Genomic DNA, 22,364 nt, shown 5'->3' with positions numbered 1-22,364 from the left:
CCATTTCGCGTTAACTTACTTATTCTTTAAAAGGGTATACTATTTCGAAATTTGCAATATTTTGTAGGTCCTCGATTACTGAAATATCTTCTTACTTTGTTGATCCTACCGCCTTCACTTCGCCCCCCCCCCCAAAAAAAAAGAAATCTCCCTCCCCTCCGTGTTTGTATGTCCGTCTCTCTCTCTCTCATACACACACACACACACATGCTATTTTACCCCCCCCCCCCTTCGTCTTTCTCCCTTTCCTCACATCTCTAATTATTTTTCTCTCCAAGTTGCATGTGTTGCCTACAGACGAAAGAGGGCACTGTGACACAAATTGCAGAATATTCACATTGAACTATCTACTCTCCGATTTAATGAACATCATGATATAATAGTGAAAGGTTTGCATTTCATTTTTCATTGTTGACAGAGGTGCATAAATAAATTTAAACATACAATATATTCCTTCTTGATTTCACTTCTGTATCAATTTTATTAACAATCTGTTTTACTGAGATTAGAAGGGAAACCTTAAAAAATAAATCTTGTACTCGTGTAAAAGTTGTCAATATATTATTTGCATTAATTCTTTTTCGAAATAAAAATAATGAGGATTACAGTAAGGCAAATGGGATTAGAGTGTTCATTGATGTGCTATTCTGGTCTATTCGATTTCTTCATCCTGCTATGTGAGATATGCTTACATAATATCTCGCTTTGAAATCTTCCTATCATAATGAAGGGAATTAAAGGTCATTCGCCCAACATTGCTACGAACTGGTCTATTCCGACCATACGGGTCAATTGAGAGGAGAACAATGTGAACAAATTGGAGGGGTCAAGATGAGAAAGAGAGCAAGCAAGAATTGAGAGCCTTTAGGATTGTTGGTGGGGAAAAGATAATGAGCTAACCGACCATGTTTGATTACTAGTAGTTCAAAGGTCACTCTCGAAATCAATTAACTTCAATACTTAAAATCCAAAACTTGACTTTACTTTTAATTACTTAGAATTTATCAAGAAAAAGAATAGATTGAAATAAAATATATGCATGAGCAGGCAACCCGAAGATTGTGAAAGAATCTCTTATTAGTCTTGTTCATCGATTTTTTTTAATTTCACCAGTCAACAACCCCTCCCCCCCCCATCACACATACGATTTCGCGATAATTTTGTATAATACCCTAAAGGCAACCCCCCCCCCCTCCGTAATAGCCGCCTATGCCATTCAATGAATGAACTTGACATACAATATAAATCCTCCAGACGATTCACGATTCCGCGTACGGGGATTTCGTCCACCTTGAGAAACTCTCATCTAGGCTACGTCTCAGACAACTAATTTCAAAATTGTGACTTTCATAAAAAAAAAATTCTTAAAGAAAAAATTTCAATAGCTCCATCGATCTGTTATCAACCATCTCATTTTCTGGTGCCAAAATTTGGAATCATTTTTAAGCACAAATTAAGAGGCAATTGAGGCCAGGGGTTGAGGCACCAATCCTAAAAATGATCACGTTAAACTGGCTTTTTTGTTAGACTAAGTTTTATGTTTACTTACATACCCGCATACAGCTGGTCGTCTGCGTTCATTTGTGATTGCATTGAGAATTGAAATATGGGTCTTTGTGCGTTCGAGTAAATTGTTCCGCAGTCTATCAAGCTGGGCATTGTGACGTTTTCACGTGCTGAGTTCTTGTGAAATGATCCTGATTGGAACGTGTATTTGGATATAACAACCTATGATTTGAACAACAAAGTTGCATGTCTCTTTTTTAAAAAAGTTTGTCGAACTGACAACAGACAATCGCCTGTTCATTCTTACAAGAATGCATGTATGCACATGGAGAGCCGGAGGAGAGGTTTGTGTCCGAAGCACCGATATGCCCACCAGTGTAGCAGCAGCAGTAGCAGCAGTGGTTTTCCCTCGGACCAGGCACGGCGGCCATGGTCTTCAATGCCTCGGTGGCTACGATTTCTGTTCATTGGTTTCATGATATTGTTCGTGTTTCCCCAAAAGATCCAGGCGACAGGTAATTATCAAAAATATTTACGTCCAGGTAGTCAATATTGCTTTGGTTTGACTTTTTTTTACACATGCAATGACTAGTAGTAGTACTATTACCCTAGCTATGCAGTGTTCACTATTTAGTATTGTACTATTCACGGTGCGTGGCGACTAAAGAAAATCTCAAAAATGCGATATCAGCAACATTTCGTTGATGCATTAATCCATTTATCTATCTCTAGTTGAATGCTCTTGTGTTATTTTAAGTGTTATGCTTTTTGCCACGGATATTTTTAGACTATGTAGTAATAACGATGAAGTAGTCCTTTTCCAGCTCCCATGCATAGCGTCGGCGACTTATGGGGAGGTAAATCTGGTAATTCGAAAGATTACACATTATTGGATGATAAATGTAAATCTCTTTTGGTGTTTTTAAAAGTACGCAGTCCGTTTTGCTTGATATTAATATATGCAATATTCAAGCTGTATTCTGGGCCATAGATCAGGACCTCGTCCTCGAGACTCTAATCACTTGATTTGTACAAGGGATGTTTACCAAGTTGGTACAGAATGCATTGTACTATTACGTCAAATAAACACTTTTTGTTTGGACTTTGCGCTCGTGTTGCATTTTGATGGACATCGAACCAATTTAAGAATGGAAGTAAGAAGAAGGGGTCAGCTCTATATAGTTTGTAGCTGCTGTAACATGTATGTAGTCGTCATTGAGAATGCGTTACCATGGCATTTCGGTCTTTTTCGGATGCGTAAAATGGGAAGTTCAGGCGAAAACCTTGTTGTAAAAATAGCAAAAATCAACAATAAAATATATTGGTAAAGGTTTGAAGAAAATCCATCAAAGTGGTGCAAAATCATTTGTTCATTGATATACTGAAGGTACAATAAAAACCATTTTCAATTTTGAGAAGATGACATTCATGGGGGGGGGGGGTTAACGATACGATCAGTATAGGAAAGTTGATCGCATAATGACGCCACAAATCAAATGATTAAAATTCTAATAACTTTTTTTTTTATTCTTTGATGGATTTTCCTCCAACCTTCGCCAATATTTTTCATTATAATTTTTCTGTAATTTTTACAATAAACGTTTTGTCAGGGTGAACTTCCCCTTAATAGCATATTTGAATGTTCGTATGTCTGACAATGAGGAAGTCATTCATTGAATCACAATTGATCCAATATTGGCATTGTCACATGTCCAGGAAGGAATCCTACCTTGTTTGATATTTGAATAAGGGAAAATGGAATATTTCATATTTCTGTAATGAAATAAGAAAGGAAATAGTGAGCATGGTGTGTAGACGATATCATCGGTTCTCTGCTTTGCATAACAATAATAAGCATAATACTGGTACGCGAAATTTTCAAATGTCATATCTTCCGATTATGAGGAAATTTTCACTGTTATGCTTATTTTTTTTCATTCATTTCAAATCATTTTTTTTTGCTGTGGTGGACGTGACCTTGAAGCTATTCTAGTCTTTGAATGGATATCTTTAATGTTCATTTTCATCGTTAGGGCTGCAGCACTATACGTTTTACACCATTTACTTATAGAAGCTTGCATTGGCAGACCCAGGTGGGGGCACATCAGTCCAGTGCCCCCACCCCTTTTTGTGAGGCACACAAAATATTGTTTAGGGGAATATGTCATGCATTTGCAAATAAAGACCCTTTTTTGCTTAAGTCTAATTTTTGCCTGGAGCAAATTGACCTCGATTTGTGAGTGAACCCCCCTTTTTTAGCTTGTCAAAATTTTGCTGTAAAAAAGTACACCCTTTCAAATTCGCCCGTTATTTTAGATATATTAATGCATTTGTCTGTTTTATTTACAAGGAGAGTTCATCCTGTATTTTGATATAAGTATAAAAATGTGGAGCGTAATTATTAAAGATGAAGATTGGGCGGAATCGCATTTTCTCCAACAACGCCCAGTCAAAGTTTGACACCGATAGACGCAAGATCGTAGACTGGGTACACTAGGCCAACGCAGAAATCTTGAAAGCTGGATCACCGCTGCGGTGATTAAACGTTGCACAAATTTTTGGTAGAGCGGTTATATGCGCAGCGGGGTTTTTTTTAGCGTACACGGGATTGCTAGAAAGGTGTCGGGTTTTGAAGCAGCGAGCCATTGCGGTGGTGAACTTCAGTTTGGCGTTGGTATGGAGGTGTCATCGCTAAAGCAACGCCGGCTTCAGCGGTGCACCGCTAAGGCAACGCCCGTGTTTTCGATTTTTTTTCCATTTTGCGCCAGGTGATGAGCGTTGTCGACATTCGACCCCGTCTCCCTATCATTCAAGGACCGCTCCAGCAAAGTTCTGGCGGTGTGAACACTACTTTAATAGCCTGTAAAGGGACTCTTAGGAGGAGGCTTTCAAATGTTTCCAGAATGGAGGCTGTATCGCCACCCTCTGATCACAGAACCAATGCTATTTTGTCCGAATCATGTCATGAAAATCAAGAATAATGAGTCATGTATAGCGTTCCCACATGAAGGATAATCTGATTGGGATAGTCAATGTCAGAAAGGCACCATCCTGATGAAGCCCCTGCTGACCCGACATGAATTTATTTTGACAACTCTCTAAGGGTGTGTTTATGCTTCCATTGCGAGGACAGAATCAGTGATTTCAAACGTCGATTCAAAACGCCGATCGTAAACGTGGTTCTGGGAGTGCTGTTTATGCTTCACTTTTCAGAGCAAATCATGATCTCCAGCTGGCTTCGCATCGTAAAGCGAGGTCAAATTGGGCGCGCCTTTTTTTGAAAGTTTTTTTTTCCCGATTGTTGTTATTACGTAGAGATAACATGGAGCAATACGACTGTATTTGCCCGCGGATTTTCATCTCACCGGAAGCATGTACCAAATGACGTCATTTAAACACGTTTACGATCGTGGTTCTGTTTATGCTTCCCCAGAAAGCCTGATTCTGGTCAAACGACGTTTACAAACGCACCTTTTTGTGAGTTTACGATCGGCGTTTTGAAACAGCGTTTAAATGAAAGTAAGCATGGACGCAACCGTGTTTTGGACTAATCACGTTTGGAAACGCTGATTCTGGCCTGAAAAGTGGAAGCATAAACACGGCCTAAGTGTTAGAATACCAAAACGTTTGAGTTGATGTTAAACGACACGAGATCACAATAATTTATGCTTATATCAGAATGGTGAGAGAGAGAGAGAAAAAAAGGATGAATCGCTCAAATTCACTCGACCAGGAGACTTCCATGTCTTTACCTGAAATTACTGTTACATCCTTCCACGTTATATCTTATGAGATAACATTTCATTTCGACAGGAAGTTATACCTGAAATAATATTTTCATCATAACAACGCTTCGTATGTTCACTGGGTAGCAGATAATGATCATAAAATGTTTTTATTTCTTACAATGATTCTCGGGCTCAATGATAATAACCGACACTTGAAACAAAAGGGTGTCAATATTTCTCATTCAGTTGTGATCCCTGCTCTGTTCCAGCTGTCGTATTTATCACGCGATGTCTTTATCACGAGAGACATTGTTAAATCAAATTCATATTAAAATCGTCATCTTACAGATGCCTGCTCATTGTATGGTGATATTCAATATTTTTGCTATTGTTTGGTTTTGATGTATTGTCACATACTCTCGCGGTGATTATAATAGCGTATTTTAGCACCACTTCACAGACACTTTTTGTGTTGACAATCTATTGAAAGTGCCCGTCAAATTCCAGTGGACAGATCAGAGGTCATTGTCGAAAGTTGGTGGCCCGGGACAGCACATCGTCTGAAGATTCGGACCGAACGAAACATTGCAAATGTGTCGTTTGTCCAGAGTCCAGGGGCCCGTTGCAGAAAGAGTTGCGTTCAAACGCAAGCCAAAAAGCAATCGCAAGTCCGAAATGCGCGCTGTTGATTGGTTGAAAATCAAGTTGCGCATGATTTTTAGAGTTGCGATTGATTGCAACTCTTTCTGCAACGGGCCCCAGGACAACACTGCAGTTTTGATTCACCGATTTTCGACAGAGGCTGCTTTGTTATCAAGGACTTTTGATATAAATTATCTGCGTTATAGAAAGCGTCTGCGATGTGTTGCTAAAAATGCCCTAATGGAAGCACAATGACGCGCGAAATGAAACACCCGCACAAAGAATTAGATCTCGTCAGTCTTCACTTCTTCTGTCATGTCTGTGTCTCCATATGCCTCGTGAATCAAGAGAAAATCAAGCATGCACGGAATCATCAGAGGGCATAAGGGTGGGGCACCCCTTTTACAAAATGATGTGTGCTTTCCCCAGGATGGGGTGCTAAACTGTCCCCCTTACTTTTAAGTTAAATAAACCTAATAGATAAACCTTATCAGGCTCCCGCATATGTATGTAAAATGTGACAACTTGATAGCAAGAACAAGAGTAAGCCTTATAGACTACAGTAGTAAAATATGTAGGCCTTATTTGGAATTATATTCATGAAATGGAAATAAAATATAATACTGGCATATTAACAACATGCTTGCCTGTTTAAAAATGTTATTTAATTAATCATGACGCTTATAGTCGGTAAAACCCAAGTCAAAGATGAACATACAACGTTTGTTCAGTAACTCCTAAAAATCGCATCAAAATATGAAATCAACAGTTTCCTTTACTGGGTCCGCCCCTTCAATCATGGTATATTTACTAACAAGGACTTGGTTGTATATCTCCACCCACATGAGGCCGTAAATGAGCCGCCAACCATTATACTTTCATATAACGTCGATTAACAAACGGATGATAAACAGATAAAAGGGCAAAGAACTGCACTGCCATGATCGAAATATGCATGGGAGATGAAAATCAAACATCAATCATTTGCCAATATTGACCGATATAATAGGTACAATTTATTTTCAGTAATCGTATTGTATCAATCATAGCTTAAGTCTTTTGATTCAAATATTAAATGCAGTCATGCCATATTAAAACAGTGACAAACTTGCAATTTTCATTGCACGACTGAGAATAATCAAACGAAATTAAAGGCATGTCCTTCTATCAGATTGGAAGCGACCATAATATCGCAAGTTTCATCGCCCATTGAAAATATTTTCCATTAAAATGAAATTATTTATAGTTTTATGATTTTATTACACTGACTAACAGTTGTCAAGTTCAGAGTACTGAACACAGACTTATAACCTCGTCCCTTTTTTTCAAAGTGGTATATAAATATGGATGTTTAAGTTGTGGTATCTTAGTACGTTACGAAACTGTATTTATATTCAAGTGAAAATCAAGCATTTTTGAAAAGGTGGTCGTTTATAGATCCCCTAAACCGTTCGTTAATTTTGATTATGTGAATGACATACAGTAGCTTTTTAAAAGGTGCAATTATTAACAATTATTATATTAGAAAGAAATGTAAAACGGTAGCAATCATACTTGTCTTGTCCATTTAGAGATATTTTTTTTTCTTTTTTTATATCAGCCCTTTTTGGTTACATGTTATTTTGAGAGATACCCTCTTCTCCGCCATGACCAAATCGACAAATTATTAGGTCACCAAAAGAAGGGTGCTTCGTTTATTCTTCATAATTCAAGTGGTAGGATGCGCGACCATGAATCAGGCTTGCCTTATTATCATCAGACGAGTCCTCATAATACCCAAGTCATACCAACAAAATCGATATGAAACCTTTACACAACATGATATTACCACCAAATACATGGAATAGCTTGTTAATGATGTTAATTGGGTTGATATAAGGTTCAATTGAAGTCGATATTGGACAGTATGACGTCGGTTGTGACTTTTAAGTCAATAAGTCGGTCCTTGGTTTGTCTCGGCTGAGGACATGAAGGGTCGGTTTAAAATTCCGTTTTTTAATTTTATTCTCTGCATAACAGATGGGTGGGGGCTTGAAGGCCACCCCCCATTACGACCAAGGAGAGGGAGTGAGAGAGAGAGAGATGGGAAAGGGGTGAAATGTTATTATTTTCTGCATATTAAGTCAAAATCTATCAACAAAAAAAAAATTTTTTTGGGGGGGTGAAAACTTAGATCAAAATATGAAGTCGCTTGCTCGCATCTCTTTAAAACTCTTGCCCCACCCCCCTCAAAATTGGTGACTCCTTATCCGCCATGAAAATAATGCAAATTAAGAAATGAAACCAATTTGGAGCACCAATGATCTGAAAGACATTGTATATTAATCGTTTGGTATAAAAATGTCTTCATGACATAAGTTGTTAAAGAAATGTGAGCAGATTAATTCCAAGTTTACATTTGAAATTCATATATATTCCTTTTGTTACCATGTTAAAATGTTTATGTGTAAACTTGAAACAATTATGTTTTAATAATGTCATGTTATATATATTTTTTACATGTGATATGAAGAAGAAATAAATATGATTTAAAACAAAAAAATGAACATGATGAATGCGTGGAGAGGAACCTGTGGTTAATCGCATGCCCTTGTGTGACTGGGGTATATAATTTTAGAAAGTGTGCACGCGATGGACGAAGACTATCACATATCACATGATGCAAGCATTCATGTGATTGATCGTTGTTTATTATCATGATTATTCTGCTTTCAGAAAGAGCTTTGGTTGTGAGGATTTCCTGTAGAAGAGCTTCAAAAATTGAAGACAAGATTTAAAACTATTTTATAGGGCTGCATTCCTTGTATTCCATGCATACGCTTCGTTTAACAGCTACATATAAATTTTCGGTCGACTCTTCCATGATTTGAGAGACGATGCAGGGGGAAATTCAGCACATGGGGGGGGGGGCAACCATCTTTTTTCGAAGGTAGCTAACAGTAGGAATAAGAATAAAGAGCAGAAAATTAAGGAGTGAGGAGGTAGACGTGGGGGATAAAAAAGAGAAATTTCTTCTAATATATATATTTTTTTCTAAACCACGTCTGTATACTCGCTGACTACCATAATGGTTGCAAAGTTTCAATGATGTTCTTATCTCGCCTTCGATTTTATATACTTATATTTGTATTACGTGCGTCTATACTGTGTCTGGACTCGGGGTGACGATAATTTCATCCACTGCTGTTTTGCATGTAAACAATAATCATGTTGATAACATTTTTATCATCATATTAAAGGTCAAGTTCGTCTATTTCGTCTATGACCGTTTCGTCTCATAACCAGGTGGTCTAATTGATATCCATTTCATTTTCATTCATTTTGCACAATGAACACTTTTGATTAGTATAATTATGGACTAAATGGCTATTGACCAACTGGTTACTGGACGGAATGGCAGACTAAATTAAAGTGGACCATGTGGTGAGTGGACGAACTGGTGGTAGATCAAAATAATTATAGTCGACGAGATGGCAATTGGACTAATTGGCATTAGACGAATTAGAAATAGACCTGTGTGATTGCATGTGAGGCTTTAAAGAAAGTTGACAAATTTGTAATGTCCATAAAAATGTGATGTCCGTAGCGCCACAATTTTGTCTCGAGAGGTTTACATGCAAACCCTTTTGTTTATATTCGACCACGACACCATCGCTGTTCAAGCATGGAAGTAAAAGTCGAAGTACAAATTTGTGAAAGAGGTGTGCAAGGAGGATGCTACTTAAGTTCATTCTAAATTTAGGGGACCTCTAACACCTTCCAGATTTTATTGGTGCATTTATGAGTGATATATTATCATTTATGCAACAAAATGACGTCATCTGGTTTTGAAGATTGAAAACAAGACTGCGAAGTTGTGACAACATACGTCATCACTTTGTGGCATCATGAATAATAAATAGAAGAAGTTTTTTTATAGACTTAGGCGGATTAATGTTTGACACGAATTATATCTCGCGAAAAGTGTAATCGTATATTGTACGTTATATTTAGGACATCTGACATTTTCAGTTTCGATTTGTTTCATAGAGTGATATGAAACTTTTCCCTATTCTATCGCAGATCGCAGATGAATAAGTTTTGTTTTCCTTTTTGTTTCAATTTCCTTGTGTTCATATTTTGCGATTTTTATTATTTTCTTTATACTGAACATTAAAACAAATGACAGAGGCATGATGCGTAGATAGGTTTGAAAGAATAAGAAACAATGTCGTTCTTTTTTTGTGTTTTTTAATACTCATACACACTCGCCTCCTTCCTACGCTAAAGCACAATCCGTTATTAAAATGCTTTCAATTTATGCTGTGCCATTGACCTTTTATGCGATGTTGGAAGTGCATCAAGCCACTTACCCAGCTTTCGGGTTTATGGACATCGTATATGAATCTCATCTTGTATTACGAGATTACAGTATATAGGACTAAGAAAGAATATGGAAAAATATTTTATGGATATGGAGGGACAGGAGACCCCCCCCAAAAGAAAAAAGAAAAATAAAATAAAATAGATGAATAAATAAATAAATAAAATAAAATAGATGAATAAATAAATAAATAAATGAATAAATGAATAAATGAATAAATGAATAAATGAATAAATGAATAAATGAATAAATAAATAAATAAGTAAATAAATAAAAAATAAAATAGAAATAAGTCATCAGCGGGAAATGTTGTAGCATCATTGTGTTTACATAATTTACATCTCATCCCACTGAATACACCTAATCTTGATTATGACATTTGTATTTAATACATGTAAGTATCCCGGTTGATATTGTTTAAATTCAGACACAAAAAAATATTGCTCGTCCGCTTTGCTCGCAATTTTACCAGAAATTATGCACTATTAAAAAAAATTCACACCCCCCCCCCCCGATTTTTGTCTCCATTTACCCCGCTGGTAAAGGACAGGGTGTAGAGTGATGAAGAGAATGGAACAGGACCTGGAGCCAGGAACACAAAGCTTATCAATGATAGTAGAATATTTTTTAACGATTGATTGCATTGACTATATACAAGGTACAATCAATTGTCAAAATCAAGCGTACGATCAATCGTTATGCTTTATGTTTTGTTTTGTTACGGAGTCCTAGACCCCGTACCACAAAGCTTAGCGATCAATCGCTAAATGAAATTACCAATTAAGATCATTTAGCGATCAACCGCTAATTACCAATTATGATCATCGTTGCATGCATGCGCATTTTGCTCAGTAGACTGACCAGGAACCAATCAGAATTGTTATTTAAAATAAGCGATTAATCGCTAACCTTTGTGATACGGGGCCCTGGGTGTGGTGAAATCATGCATGGATAATGATGACGTTTATTTGAATGTCACTCGTAAAATGACGACGACGAAGACCATGATACAATGATGATTTCATCATTTTTGTTTGTGTCCTGCATATCGATCAACTCATTGTTTTTCCATTAGTTTCAGTTGTGTATGCAATTGCTTTGTTTTTATTTTAACTTGCTATATACCGAGTGTTCGAAATCTTTTATGAGCAGTCACTCCCACCCCCAGTTTACCTTCATATCCGTCGCGTGCATGTATCACCAGAAATCCGTATCACTCGTATGTACAATACATACATCACCATGATGATGAAAGGTCTACAGCCGTGACCGTCAGAGATAATTTGTCGAGGATCAATTAATTGATAGTTCTTTATGTCATAGCTCTCTTGGATACAGAGAGAGAGGGGGTTGGGGAGAGAGAGAGATAGAGGGGGTGGGGGCGAGACAGGTGTGGGGTAGGGGAGAGCAAGTCTATTACCACTACCACCACCATCAACACAAGCGACTACCAAACAAAACCCAGGACGGATGGGGGATGGCAGGATATTTTGACGGGCATTGGGGCAAGGAGTTATCACCTCCTTGGATGGGGTAAAGGAAGGACGACATGAAGGCGATGAAGGCGATGCCAGGTTTTTTAAAAACTGGCACTCTTTCATACTATTCTTTACTTCCTTTAATTTTCCCCTTTTCCCCATCATGCTTTGTTCTGTTTGTTTTCACTACCTACATTTTAAGAGAGTTCGGTCGCGCCCCTGTCTTGTGAGGAACCCCTGTCTCTCCTGGTAAAACAATAACCTTACAGGAATATATTCAATTAATCTTTACAACCTTCCTCCCAATCGTTCCTCTTCGTATGTATAATTAATATTGGTTTGTATCACTTCTCTGTTGTGTCGGGGAAATGCCCCGGTTGTGGTGTTGTGTCTTTGGCCCCTCGTAATACATGTAATGTATTCGAACATAGTACGTTGGTGATTGAAATCGATCAAGGTGTATCGACGCAATACTACATAGTGACGAAGATTTTTTTTTCTTTGTAGAGTAACTGTCATATTTCAAAAGTACACTGTAATAAAATGATTTATAATCTTATCTTAATCATTAACTTCATTTGAAAAAGTCTTCATCATTTCCACGAACATCGTTGAAATAAATCATCCTATTCATCATCACCATTATTATTGTCGACGTCATGATGATCATCAAAAGCAATATTATCATCTTCACCAACATCATTATCATCATCAGCAGCAGCAGCAACAGCATCATCATCATCGTTATCATCAGATCATCACCACATCACCATCGCTTCCATCATTCTCGTCAGTCACTACCATCATCTCCATCACCAACATTATTACCATCACCATCAATACCAACATCGTCACCATCAATAGCATCATCGTCGTCGTCATCATCATTATCACCACCATCAACATCATCATCACATTCATTATCATAATGAATCATTACCACAAACATCACCATCATCATCACCATCATTATCATCACCAAGGCATCATCAGTCTTCATCATCATTATAATCATCACCGCCATGTTGACCCATCACCATCATCCTTATCATCCCCATCATCATCATTATCATTATCAAGGGCAAAACCACCAGAGTTTTCAATGTACATCATTCTCAGAGACTGATTCATCCTCTTTATATTGAATAGTCGATCCTGCAAACGAAATTGTGATCAATATATTGATTTCCAAAAGCTAGGACCAACCATTTCATAATTCGCCATCACGGATTACAGGCCAGTGCATATACGCATCATCAAAATAAAAACACAACTCCATCGTTGTGATGCTGACGTAATGTTCAGCTTGAAACCGACTGCCCCTTTCTATGCCCCCTTCATCGAATACATTCTTGAGAGATCAATCCATACATTCAGTCCCTAACATTGCTGGCATTCACTTTCCAGTTGAAGGCTTCTTGATGAAACCCGTATGTGCAAGTCCAAAGAACGCCATCACTTGGGGGATACGACGTCACTGGGGAAAATGTCGTTGTCATATCAGCGAAATCAAATTCAGAGAAAGTGAAGACAAAGAGGAGAACAGATATATTATTCTGACATAGCATTATAAGTGGGTTACGATAAACTGCCTAATAGTACTAATTCAAAATACAACCGCCCCACCCCCCCCCCCCCCACCCGCGCTGATCCGAACTTCTCAGTGAAGACATTGTAAATATTATACGTTATATTCAGTAAATACATGAATACAAAAAAAAGAAAACTGAAACACTAAAAAGTAATATATTTGCGATTCGTTATGGATGATTTTCCATTCCGTTTTTGTCTCACCTGCGAAGCAAAGTGAGACTATAGGCGCCGCTTTTCCGACGGCGGCGGCGGCGGCGTCAACATCAAATCTTAACCTGAGGTTAAGTTTTTGAAATGATGTCATAACTTAGAAAGTATATGGACCTAGTTCATAAAACTTGGCCATAAGGTTAATCAAGTATTACTGAACATCCTATTAGAGTTTCATGTCACATGACCAAGGTCAAAGGTCATTTAGGGTCAATGAACTTAGACCATGTTGGAGGAATCAACATCGAAATCTTAACCTGAGGTTAAGTTTTTGAAATGTCATCATAACTTAGAAGATATATGGACCTAGTTCATGAAACTTGGACATAAGGTTAATCAAGTATCACTGAACATCCTGCATGAGTTTCACGTCACATGACCAAGGTCAAAGGTCATTTAGGGTCAATGAACTTTGGCCGAATTGGGGATATCTGTTGAATTCCCATCATAACTTTGAAAGTTTATGGATCTGATTAATGAAACTTAGACATAATAGTAATCAAGCATCACTGAACATTTTGTGCAAGTTTCAGGTCTCATGATTAAGGTCAAAGGTCATTTAGGGTCAATGAACTTTGGCCGAATCGGGGGTATCTGTTGAATTACCATCATAACTTTGAAAGTTTATTGGTCTAGTTCATTGAACTTGGACATTAGAGTAATCAAGTATCACTGAACATCCTGTGCTCATTTCAGGTCACATGACCAAGGTCAAAGGTCAATGAACTTTGGCCGAATTGGGTGTATCTGTTGAATTACCATCATAACTTTGAATGTTTATGGATCTGATTCATGAAACTTGTACATAAGAGTAATCAAGTATCACTGAACATCCTGTGCGAGTTTCAGGTCACATGATCAAGGTCAAAGGTCATGTAAGGTCAATGAACTTTGGCCATGTTGGGGTTTTTCGTTGAATAACCACCATCATATCTCTGTAAGTTTATTGGTCTAGTTCATAAAAAGTGGTCTAGTTCATTAAACTTGGACATAAGAGTAACCATGTATCACTGAACATCTTGTGCGAGTTAGAGTAGTATTCATAGTCAGCACTGCTGCTATATTGAACCGCGTGATGCAGGTGAGACGGCCAGAGGCATTCCACTTGTTTGTATTATTCATTATCATCCCAAGCGAAAATCCAAATTTTATTAATTTGCAAAATATTTTCATTACTCACTAAATAAATTTGGAATGAAAAAAAAATCTGAAAATTCTGCATTTCTTTGTAAATAATTCTTGATTGTGAAAGTTCATGGAAGTGCATTATTAATTTTCATCACAGTGCAAATATCCAGAAATGAGACATGAAACAATGACTTTTTTGAATGCCTATAAACGTTTGATGGATCTCCGACAATCTTACATCATCCAGATATCCGTCTTTGCGATTAATTTCTTTTTTCCTGCGGAGCATTGATCAGTTTGAAGAAGAGCCGATTGTTTCCCGTGGTGAAAATGATAGTCAGTATCAAACCATGGTCCATGATCCAACTAATGGATACTAGTATGGAATGCGGTTTGCTTCCGACTGCAAAGCTTATTGTTCAAACTGAGTCAATTCTTACCTGTAAATAATATGAATGAAAATATTTCAACTATTTTGATGAGAGAGTCGTTATGGGATTTTTATTTTTAATTTTCTTTTGTCGCGTCATCTGATTCAGTCAGAGTGTGGGATATATTCATTCAGAAACTAGACTCTGATTCTGATCGGAGTATATCTTATAGGTTCTCGCGAGCGCAAAAGGAGTATATTCGGTCTCCTAATCGTTGTCGGGAAGATTTCCGTTTTGAATCGTAAAGTCTCTATGAATTCATGGATAAATCACGAACTATTTGTCAGTGGAGTAGTGAGCCAAACAATTTGAGGGGGCCCAGATGATTATGGCGCATCGGGAAAATTTTTTCGACATTTTTATTTCAAAAATCAAATTTTGTAAAAGATTTCGACATAAAATTCAGAAGATATTTTCATATTTCACCCTTCTCTCTTTCCTTTTCTCTTTTTTTCCTTTGTCCTGATTATTTTGGGGGTAGGACAAGCGCCTTCAGCCCCCCCCCTCCATCAGTACGCCACTGCTATTTGTTGAAGATGAACCATTCATCTGTTCATGGATATTGATAAATATTATGTGGAAGTCATTATCACAATGGGGACTTTTGTAAATTATATGAACATCGTTTTGAGTATAAAAACATTTTGTCTTTTCAGAAAAGATTTAATTGAATAATTATTTTTTCTAAGAAATATTGTTATATTGTTTTCTCATTCATCGAAGTTGATTAGATAAAAAAGCTGTCGCACTAGATACATGAATGTGAAATACAAATTCTTGAACGTTGGCATGAGAACCCCGCGTTGGCTCAGCCAGGGACGCCGCCCTTTTCATGGCATTTAGTCAGAACGGATGTGGAAATTGAAAGAGGAGGGTGATCAAAATTTAGGAAACAGAAATTGCTTTGTAATAAAGATCGGATGGATAATTAGAGTGAGAGTAGCGGGATTCCCCAATGTGGGGATGAGTCATCATTTTCGTAGATTCTTCTGGAATGGCCATATCTATTCTCGGGTTTGGGTCGATCATAATGACGCCATACTGTATATTAAAAACTTGAAATCTTACTAGAAGTAACTCGAGATATAGCTCAAGGATTATGTAGAAAAAAACACAAAGCAGAGGGATGGAGTGATTAAGTTTGTTTGAAGCTAAATCAACGGTGTTTTAGGAGAAATTTGTTTCACCCCACTCCATGATAGAATAGAATGAATTAGAATACAAATGGTTTATTGATAATACATGATTGGCAGCTGAGTGGCTGAATTATACATGTTTACATAGCATAGTAACATACAAAAACATACAAAGAATAGATAAATTAAAATAAATCATAAGCATAAATTACACAAAACAAAAACATGATATCTTGTCTCCCCCTCCCCTTCATTAAATAGAATATAAAACATTGTAGTAGATCTGCAGGAGGTACAGGAGGAGTGACTTCAATGAGAATATGATATTGTTTTGACTTTTGAATGTTACTTGTGGTGACAGTATTCCACTGTCAACAATTTCCACTGCACTTGCAAAACTAAGCACAGGCGAAGTACATGTATTTCAATATTTTGTTCTATGCGAAAAGAACCTCACTAACTTGACAATATGATTGCGGGGGTAATATTACTTACTCATTGGCGGCGGAAGGCAAAACATTTAGGGGGGGTCCACCTGAAATTTTGGTTAGCAAATTTTTTGACAAGGAAAAGAAAGGTTATCAAGCGAAATTTTTAGGGGGACCACAACAAATTCAGGGGGGGTCTCCTTGAATTTTAGGGGGACGCAGGAAAAAATTGACAAAAAAGGGTCTCAGCAAAAATTTTAGGGGGACCGTCCCCCCCACCTCAAATTTAGGGGGAGACCTGTCCCCCCCCCCCCGCTGCCTATGCATATACTTTTTAATAATAACCAGAATTATTTTCATGAATTTAGTTTCATAAAACTGTTCAACTTTCATTTTCACTTTATGTATTCATTTTACTCTGTCAATCAGCAAGAATAAAACGGAGTTTTGATTTGTTTCAAACAAAATCACGGTTATATCATTATGGATGTATGATTTTAGCTGATATCTTGTCTATGATATTTTAATGCCACATACACAAAGCACTCTCAGGGGAAGAGTGTAAACTTACAAACTTTCGACACACCATGAGTCATCCATGCAATCCCTCTCAAACAGCCGTCTGTCTGGCCACACACCACTAACTATTCCCCCTGGCGCGCCACAGACTGATGTGTTAAAAATGAGATTTGAAAAAATCGCCAAAAAATAAGTCTTGAAAATGACACCATCCAAACCTTAGTTCATCCAATCCTTCAAATGCTATAAATATGAAAAGGGGGTTTTCTGCATTTTTTTTTCTCGCAAAATCGCCCCATCCGACAGGTCTGACAGAGAGTCGCAATATATTAAGATTCATTTTGATAGTGATTTCGTTTTCTAGCCTGTTTACTCACACATTCAATTTCTATGCATACTATTCAAATCAAATTTGATCTTTACAATATGACGGCTTTTCAGGGCTTGCCAGACATACCAACAACTGATGTATGGACACTGATTCCAAATATTGTATTTTTTCTATGGTCTAGCTAGGTAGAGGAATACCTGTTGTAGGTTTCCAAGAACAGAACATCCGCAACCACAAATCTGAATCACAGTAAAGGGACCTATTTTAGATCAATCTCTGTGATTTAAGTCTATTTCTACCCTTTCACCCCAGACATTCTTACATTCTCGTCCTGCTGAGAGGGTTAACTGAATTTCCTTGTTTCTTCATCTTTCAGTTTATATGATCAACCAGTGCGGACGAACTATCCACTCAGCAGGCGATATCATCTACTCACAAGGCGGGCTTTACTATCCTCCAAATACCAACTGTACGGTTACCATAGCAACACCCACTGGCGATGGTCGAGTGTTCTTACAGGTTGGTACAAGAGAAATGAAATATGATTAATGAAATCATTATTTTGTAGATTATGATTTGTATCGTAAATATTTGTTAGAAATGTATGAAAATAATTTGTATATCATATCAATACTTATGTCATTTCTGTTAGAAATAAAACTGAATTTGAATTATATAATGTCATTGTTTGAATATTTGATATTACTTTTAATAAATTGTTTTTTGTGCCAAACGTAGAGTCAGAAAGTATGACAATTTATTCAACTTGCATTTTTTTAAACATGTAGACATGTATTTCTAATATGTCTATTGGCCCATTGCAGTCTGTAATGATTTCCTTAATGCTGTCTCATATCCAATTAATTGTGTGGGTTTTTTTTTCAAGATTAAAATTTTTCAAACTATCACAGGATCCATAATGAACTTTCATGGATTCTAAAAAAAACCTTACAAATCTTTATTCAATTTTTTTCAGCTCCATGAAAGTGAGTTTAATTCAAATGAAGATTGCAATGATGACTACCTTGAGATCGATGACATCAGTAATGACAACGACAAGAGGCGGATCTGCGGCACGACGTCGCCTATGGAAATTATTTCTGAGGGATCCTTTCTCCGCCTTCATCTGGTCTCTGATGGGATCGGGAATGGGCGTGGCTGGTCTGGGGTTTTCACAAGCGTTCTGCCAGCAGGTGGGTGACTGAGGCGTGGGAAGAACAGGATGTACTGTAAACTTATTTGGCTGTTTAGGCAAAAATGTGTTGTTTTTTTCAGTCTGTTCTACATATAAATGTAGAATGGTAGATGTAAGATTGGAAATGTTTAAAAAGATAAATAAATAAATAAATTAAAAAAAATTAATGAACAACAAAGGAACAAACAAATGAATGAAGGCGCGAATACATGAATGAAGGAATTAATTCATTATTGAAAAAACTAACAAATGAACAATAGAACGAACAAAAGAATGAATGAAGGAAGGAATGAATGAAAGGATGGATGGATGATTAGACAAATGAATCAATGGTATCTGTTTGACCTCAGTAGTTGAAACAGAAGAATATCCCACTTTGGAAAAAACTCAATCTCTGGAAGAATAAGGTTAAATACAATGATGGATATACAACACTTGCAAACAACACAGAAATCAGAATATTATTTAAGCATCACTGCTTTCCAAATCTTTAATTACAGGAATCTTTGTGTATGGTAGATATAAAATGAAAACTTCTTTTTACACCTTGACGTTTTTCTTCATCTTCCCTGCAGATATCTCCCTCTGTCTAGGTTACGATAGATTCCAATGCAGCAATGGTCGTTGTATACCTTCTGTTCTTCGATGTGACTCAGTCAACCACTGTGGAGATAGCTCTGATGAAACAATTGGGTGTGAAGGTAACAGGTCTATTCCATTATTTAGGGGAGAGGTGTTGATCTAAGATTAAGAATCTTATATATCTTGCTCACAAATAGACATACTCTAGATGCGACCTTCCATAAGTCAACTATTTGCTGAAGTTTTAGTAATTTTATTAGATAAAATTAACATGTATTTTGTACAAGATGACCTTACTTATTGGGTGATAACCTTTTTTTTGGGGGGCTTGTCAAATTTATTTTGGTCGAAATTACCTTACATTTGGGGTGATAACCTTTTTTTTGCTTGTCAAATTTTCCAGCCTCTGGTCCCCCCTTCCTTTGGAGACAGATTTCCGCCCTTGAAATTGAACTGTTTTTCTGTGGACCCAAAAGATTATACTTTGCCAGATTTGTATGTATTTAATGGTGGTTAGTTAAAATAATTTCTCTGATTTTCTAATGCTTTTTTGACATGCAGATGAGCTTCCATATTACCTTGGAGATAGGGTGATAAAGCAAAATGAAGCTGTTTACATCGGGCTCGCCATTGGTTTCACTGCCATCTTTGCCATCTACTTTGCAACTGTTTGTACACGGGACACGTGCAAACAAATCAAACGCAGGGTGAAGAAATTAACAACCAGGGAGCCGGAAGAGGACAAGGTCCCAACCGAAGACGAGTTTGAGGCAGAGCTTCGACAAGCACTAATGGGTAGTCAAATGTATGATAGACGGGTGAGCCAGCCTTATGATACTACCCTGAACACCATCACCGGCGGGGAGCTTGCCCGGCAGCTTAAGTTAGAACTTCGAAAGATCCAGGAGAATGGGACAGACCCTGGGTATCGTCGGTCAAATCCCCAGGCCGCAATGCAAAAGTCCGTCAATTACAGTTATGACAAAATTAATAGCACTACCGAATTGATTCATCTTATCGATAGGGAGAATAATAATCATTCCGACCATGGTCGAGACAATAATCACTACGTTGAAAGCCCTCAAAGTGAGCATAGAGTATCTTTTGAATACATTCCAAGCGTTGTAGTTAGCGAGGATGGCGATGAGAACAAAAAGGCAGTATTGTATGATCCTGCTGAAGATCTGTCCAAGGGTGTGCCTAGAAATTCCTTGCATGGTCTATACAGGAAACGATCATCTAAATCTAGTGTTTCATCTATTCCTGAAGATCAATTGCCTTCACAATCAGGAGGAGATCCTTCGACTGACCCTAGGAAGGTTGGAACGTCTTCCAGGTTTAGTGTTAAAGCAGTTCCTGAAGATCAGTTGCAATCAAACCCAGGCAAGGCATCAAACTCAGATCAAAGTCGCAGTAAAGGTATTTCCCGTTTTAAAGTTAAGACAGTTCCTGAAGATATGTCGTCTAAATCAGTACAGGGTGATTCATCCACTCCGGTAAAATCCTCACCTTCTAGAACGAGGTTTAGCGTGTCTAGGATTCCTGAAGACAAAACCCAAGTACACCCCCAAATTCAAATATCTAGTTCAACGCCTTCTTCGTCCAGATTTAGTGTCAGTTCAGTTGATGAGAGTGAACTGAGGAAGGGAGAGGCAAGAAGAGCTAGTGATGTTCCTGATGGAGATATCCCAGCAAATAGATATCTCCAAGTGCCTTCACATCGGAGAAGTTCCGCTGGTGTTGGAAGAACAGTATCGTCTGTCTCAAAGCAATCATCGAGCCGCTTCGCCATGCAACTTGTTGAAGACCCTCTTCAGGATAAAGCAACTGATTCAAAAGATAGCAGCCTTAAAAATGACTCAGAAAAAAGTACAGGGATTGATTCTGGTGTAAAATCAGATGATGGCGATAAAACGCCAGCACCTGCAAAGAAAAATCCCAGTCGTTTCACAGTGCAGAAGGTAGAGGAAGAGCCAAAGGATGCAGAGCCAAAGAAACTTATAAGCATTTTGAAGAAATTTGAAACTCTACCTGATGGCACTCGTTCGTACACCAAGCAATCGAACCGTGAACGGTTTCGCAGAGCTAGCGAGGGTGCGTCCTTAGACAGTCCCGATGGTGAGAACGATCTACCTGCTTTACCAGCTACTGTCCATGGGTTTACCAGCGTCAAATTTTGGGACGAAAAACGTGGGACATATTCATATGTCTCTCATCTATGACAACACAGCAATGCATTAATTGACTTTGATTATGTATGACTTTGTTTGATTTTTAACCAATGTAGGGAAGTAGATTTGTGTGTGACTATACGGTATATCTTGGCCTCAATATTAGCCGAGTCAACAAGATTTTAGGTAAATTGAATGTGTCTATTTAGGTAAGCATGACACTTTTTAAACTCAATAACTCCAAAACTAGGAGTGAATTGGTTCGATCGAGGCATACACATGAGCCATACAAGTGTTCCATCCTTTTGAAAGTTACAGCATATGATTTTAATGGAAATATGTCGTTCCTACACAAGTATGACCTTTTATTTTTGCTTATCAAATTTTCCTCCAGAACCCCCCCCCCCCTTTGGAAAATCCTGGATCCTCCCCTGGATAAAAGTATATATTTTGTCTTAAGGCAGTTTTCAGAATAGTATGGCCCCTGGAGAGTTGATCATTTTCATGTCATGGTTATTAACTGCTCAGATTCTTTTGGGTAAATTCTATTTTTCGTATTCTACCATTTTTTGTTTGCATACCCATATTAATGCAGAGATATGCTTTTCAGTCATAGTATTTGACCAATTTATATGCTTTACTCTGAGAACTTTTCTTACAAAAGATTGTTAACAAAAGTTTATCAACGAAAGATTGTTAACAAAGGCAACGGGGACGTTTTGATGATGTGGTAAATGGCAAGATAAGGCATTCTCTACATTACAATGGAATTACATTACATAATAACAGGGCCTGCTGGGAGAACAGTTTTCGGAACTGAAGTGGCCACCCTGGGTAAATATGCCTCTATTATTATTATTATTATTATTATTACATTATTCATTTGGCCTGCTAGAAACTCCATAAAGTATTTGCCCTTTTTT

At 37.5% G+C, this 22,364-nt stretch overlaps 1 protein-coding gene across 1 annotated transcript; it reads left to right on the top strand.

Moving 5' to 3' along the window:
* Positions 1-1,583: 1,583 nt before the first annotated feature.
* LOC121407833 lies at positions 1,584-22,364 on the top strand. Its single transcript, XM_041599064.1, has 5 exons — positions 1,584-2,021; positions 17,870-18,012; positions 18,470-18,686; positions 19,264-19,389; positions 19,832-22,364. Exons 1-5 carry the CDS (start codon positions 1,826-1,828, stop codon positions 21,490-21,492), a joined length of 2,343 nt encoding a protein of 780 aa, XP_041454998.1. The 5' UTR covers positions 1,584-1,825; the 3' UTR covers positions 21,493-22,364.

The sequence above is a fragment of the Lytechinus variegatus genome, chromosome 2 (assembly GCF_018143015.1).
Source record: "Lytechinus variegatus isolate NC3 chromosome 2, Lvar_3.0, whole genome shotgun sequence".
NCBI lineage: Eukaryota > Metazoa > Echinodermata > Echinoidea > Temnopleuroida > Toxopneustidae > Lytechinus > Lytechinus variegatus.
Note: the sequence above shows the minus strand (reverse complement) of the source record. Positions and strands in the feature narration are given on the sequence as shown.

Bases quoted from the DNA above. Each gene is read 5' to 3' on its own strand.
- LOC121407833 (XM_041599064.1), top strand. From the start codon at position 1,826: ATGCACATGGAGAGCCGGAGGAGAGGTTTGTGTCCGAAGCACCGATAT. The intron at 2,022-17,869 runs GTAATTATCAAA...TTCATCTTTCAG, and splicing joins CCAAAAGATCCAGGCGACAG to TTTATATGATCAACCAGTGC. The intron at 19,390-19,831 runs GTAACAGGTCTA...TTTGACATGCAG, and splicing joins TGAAACAATTGGGTGTGAAG to ATGAGCTTCCATATTACCTT.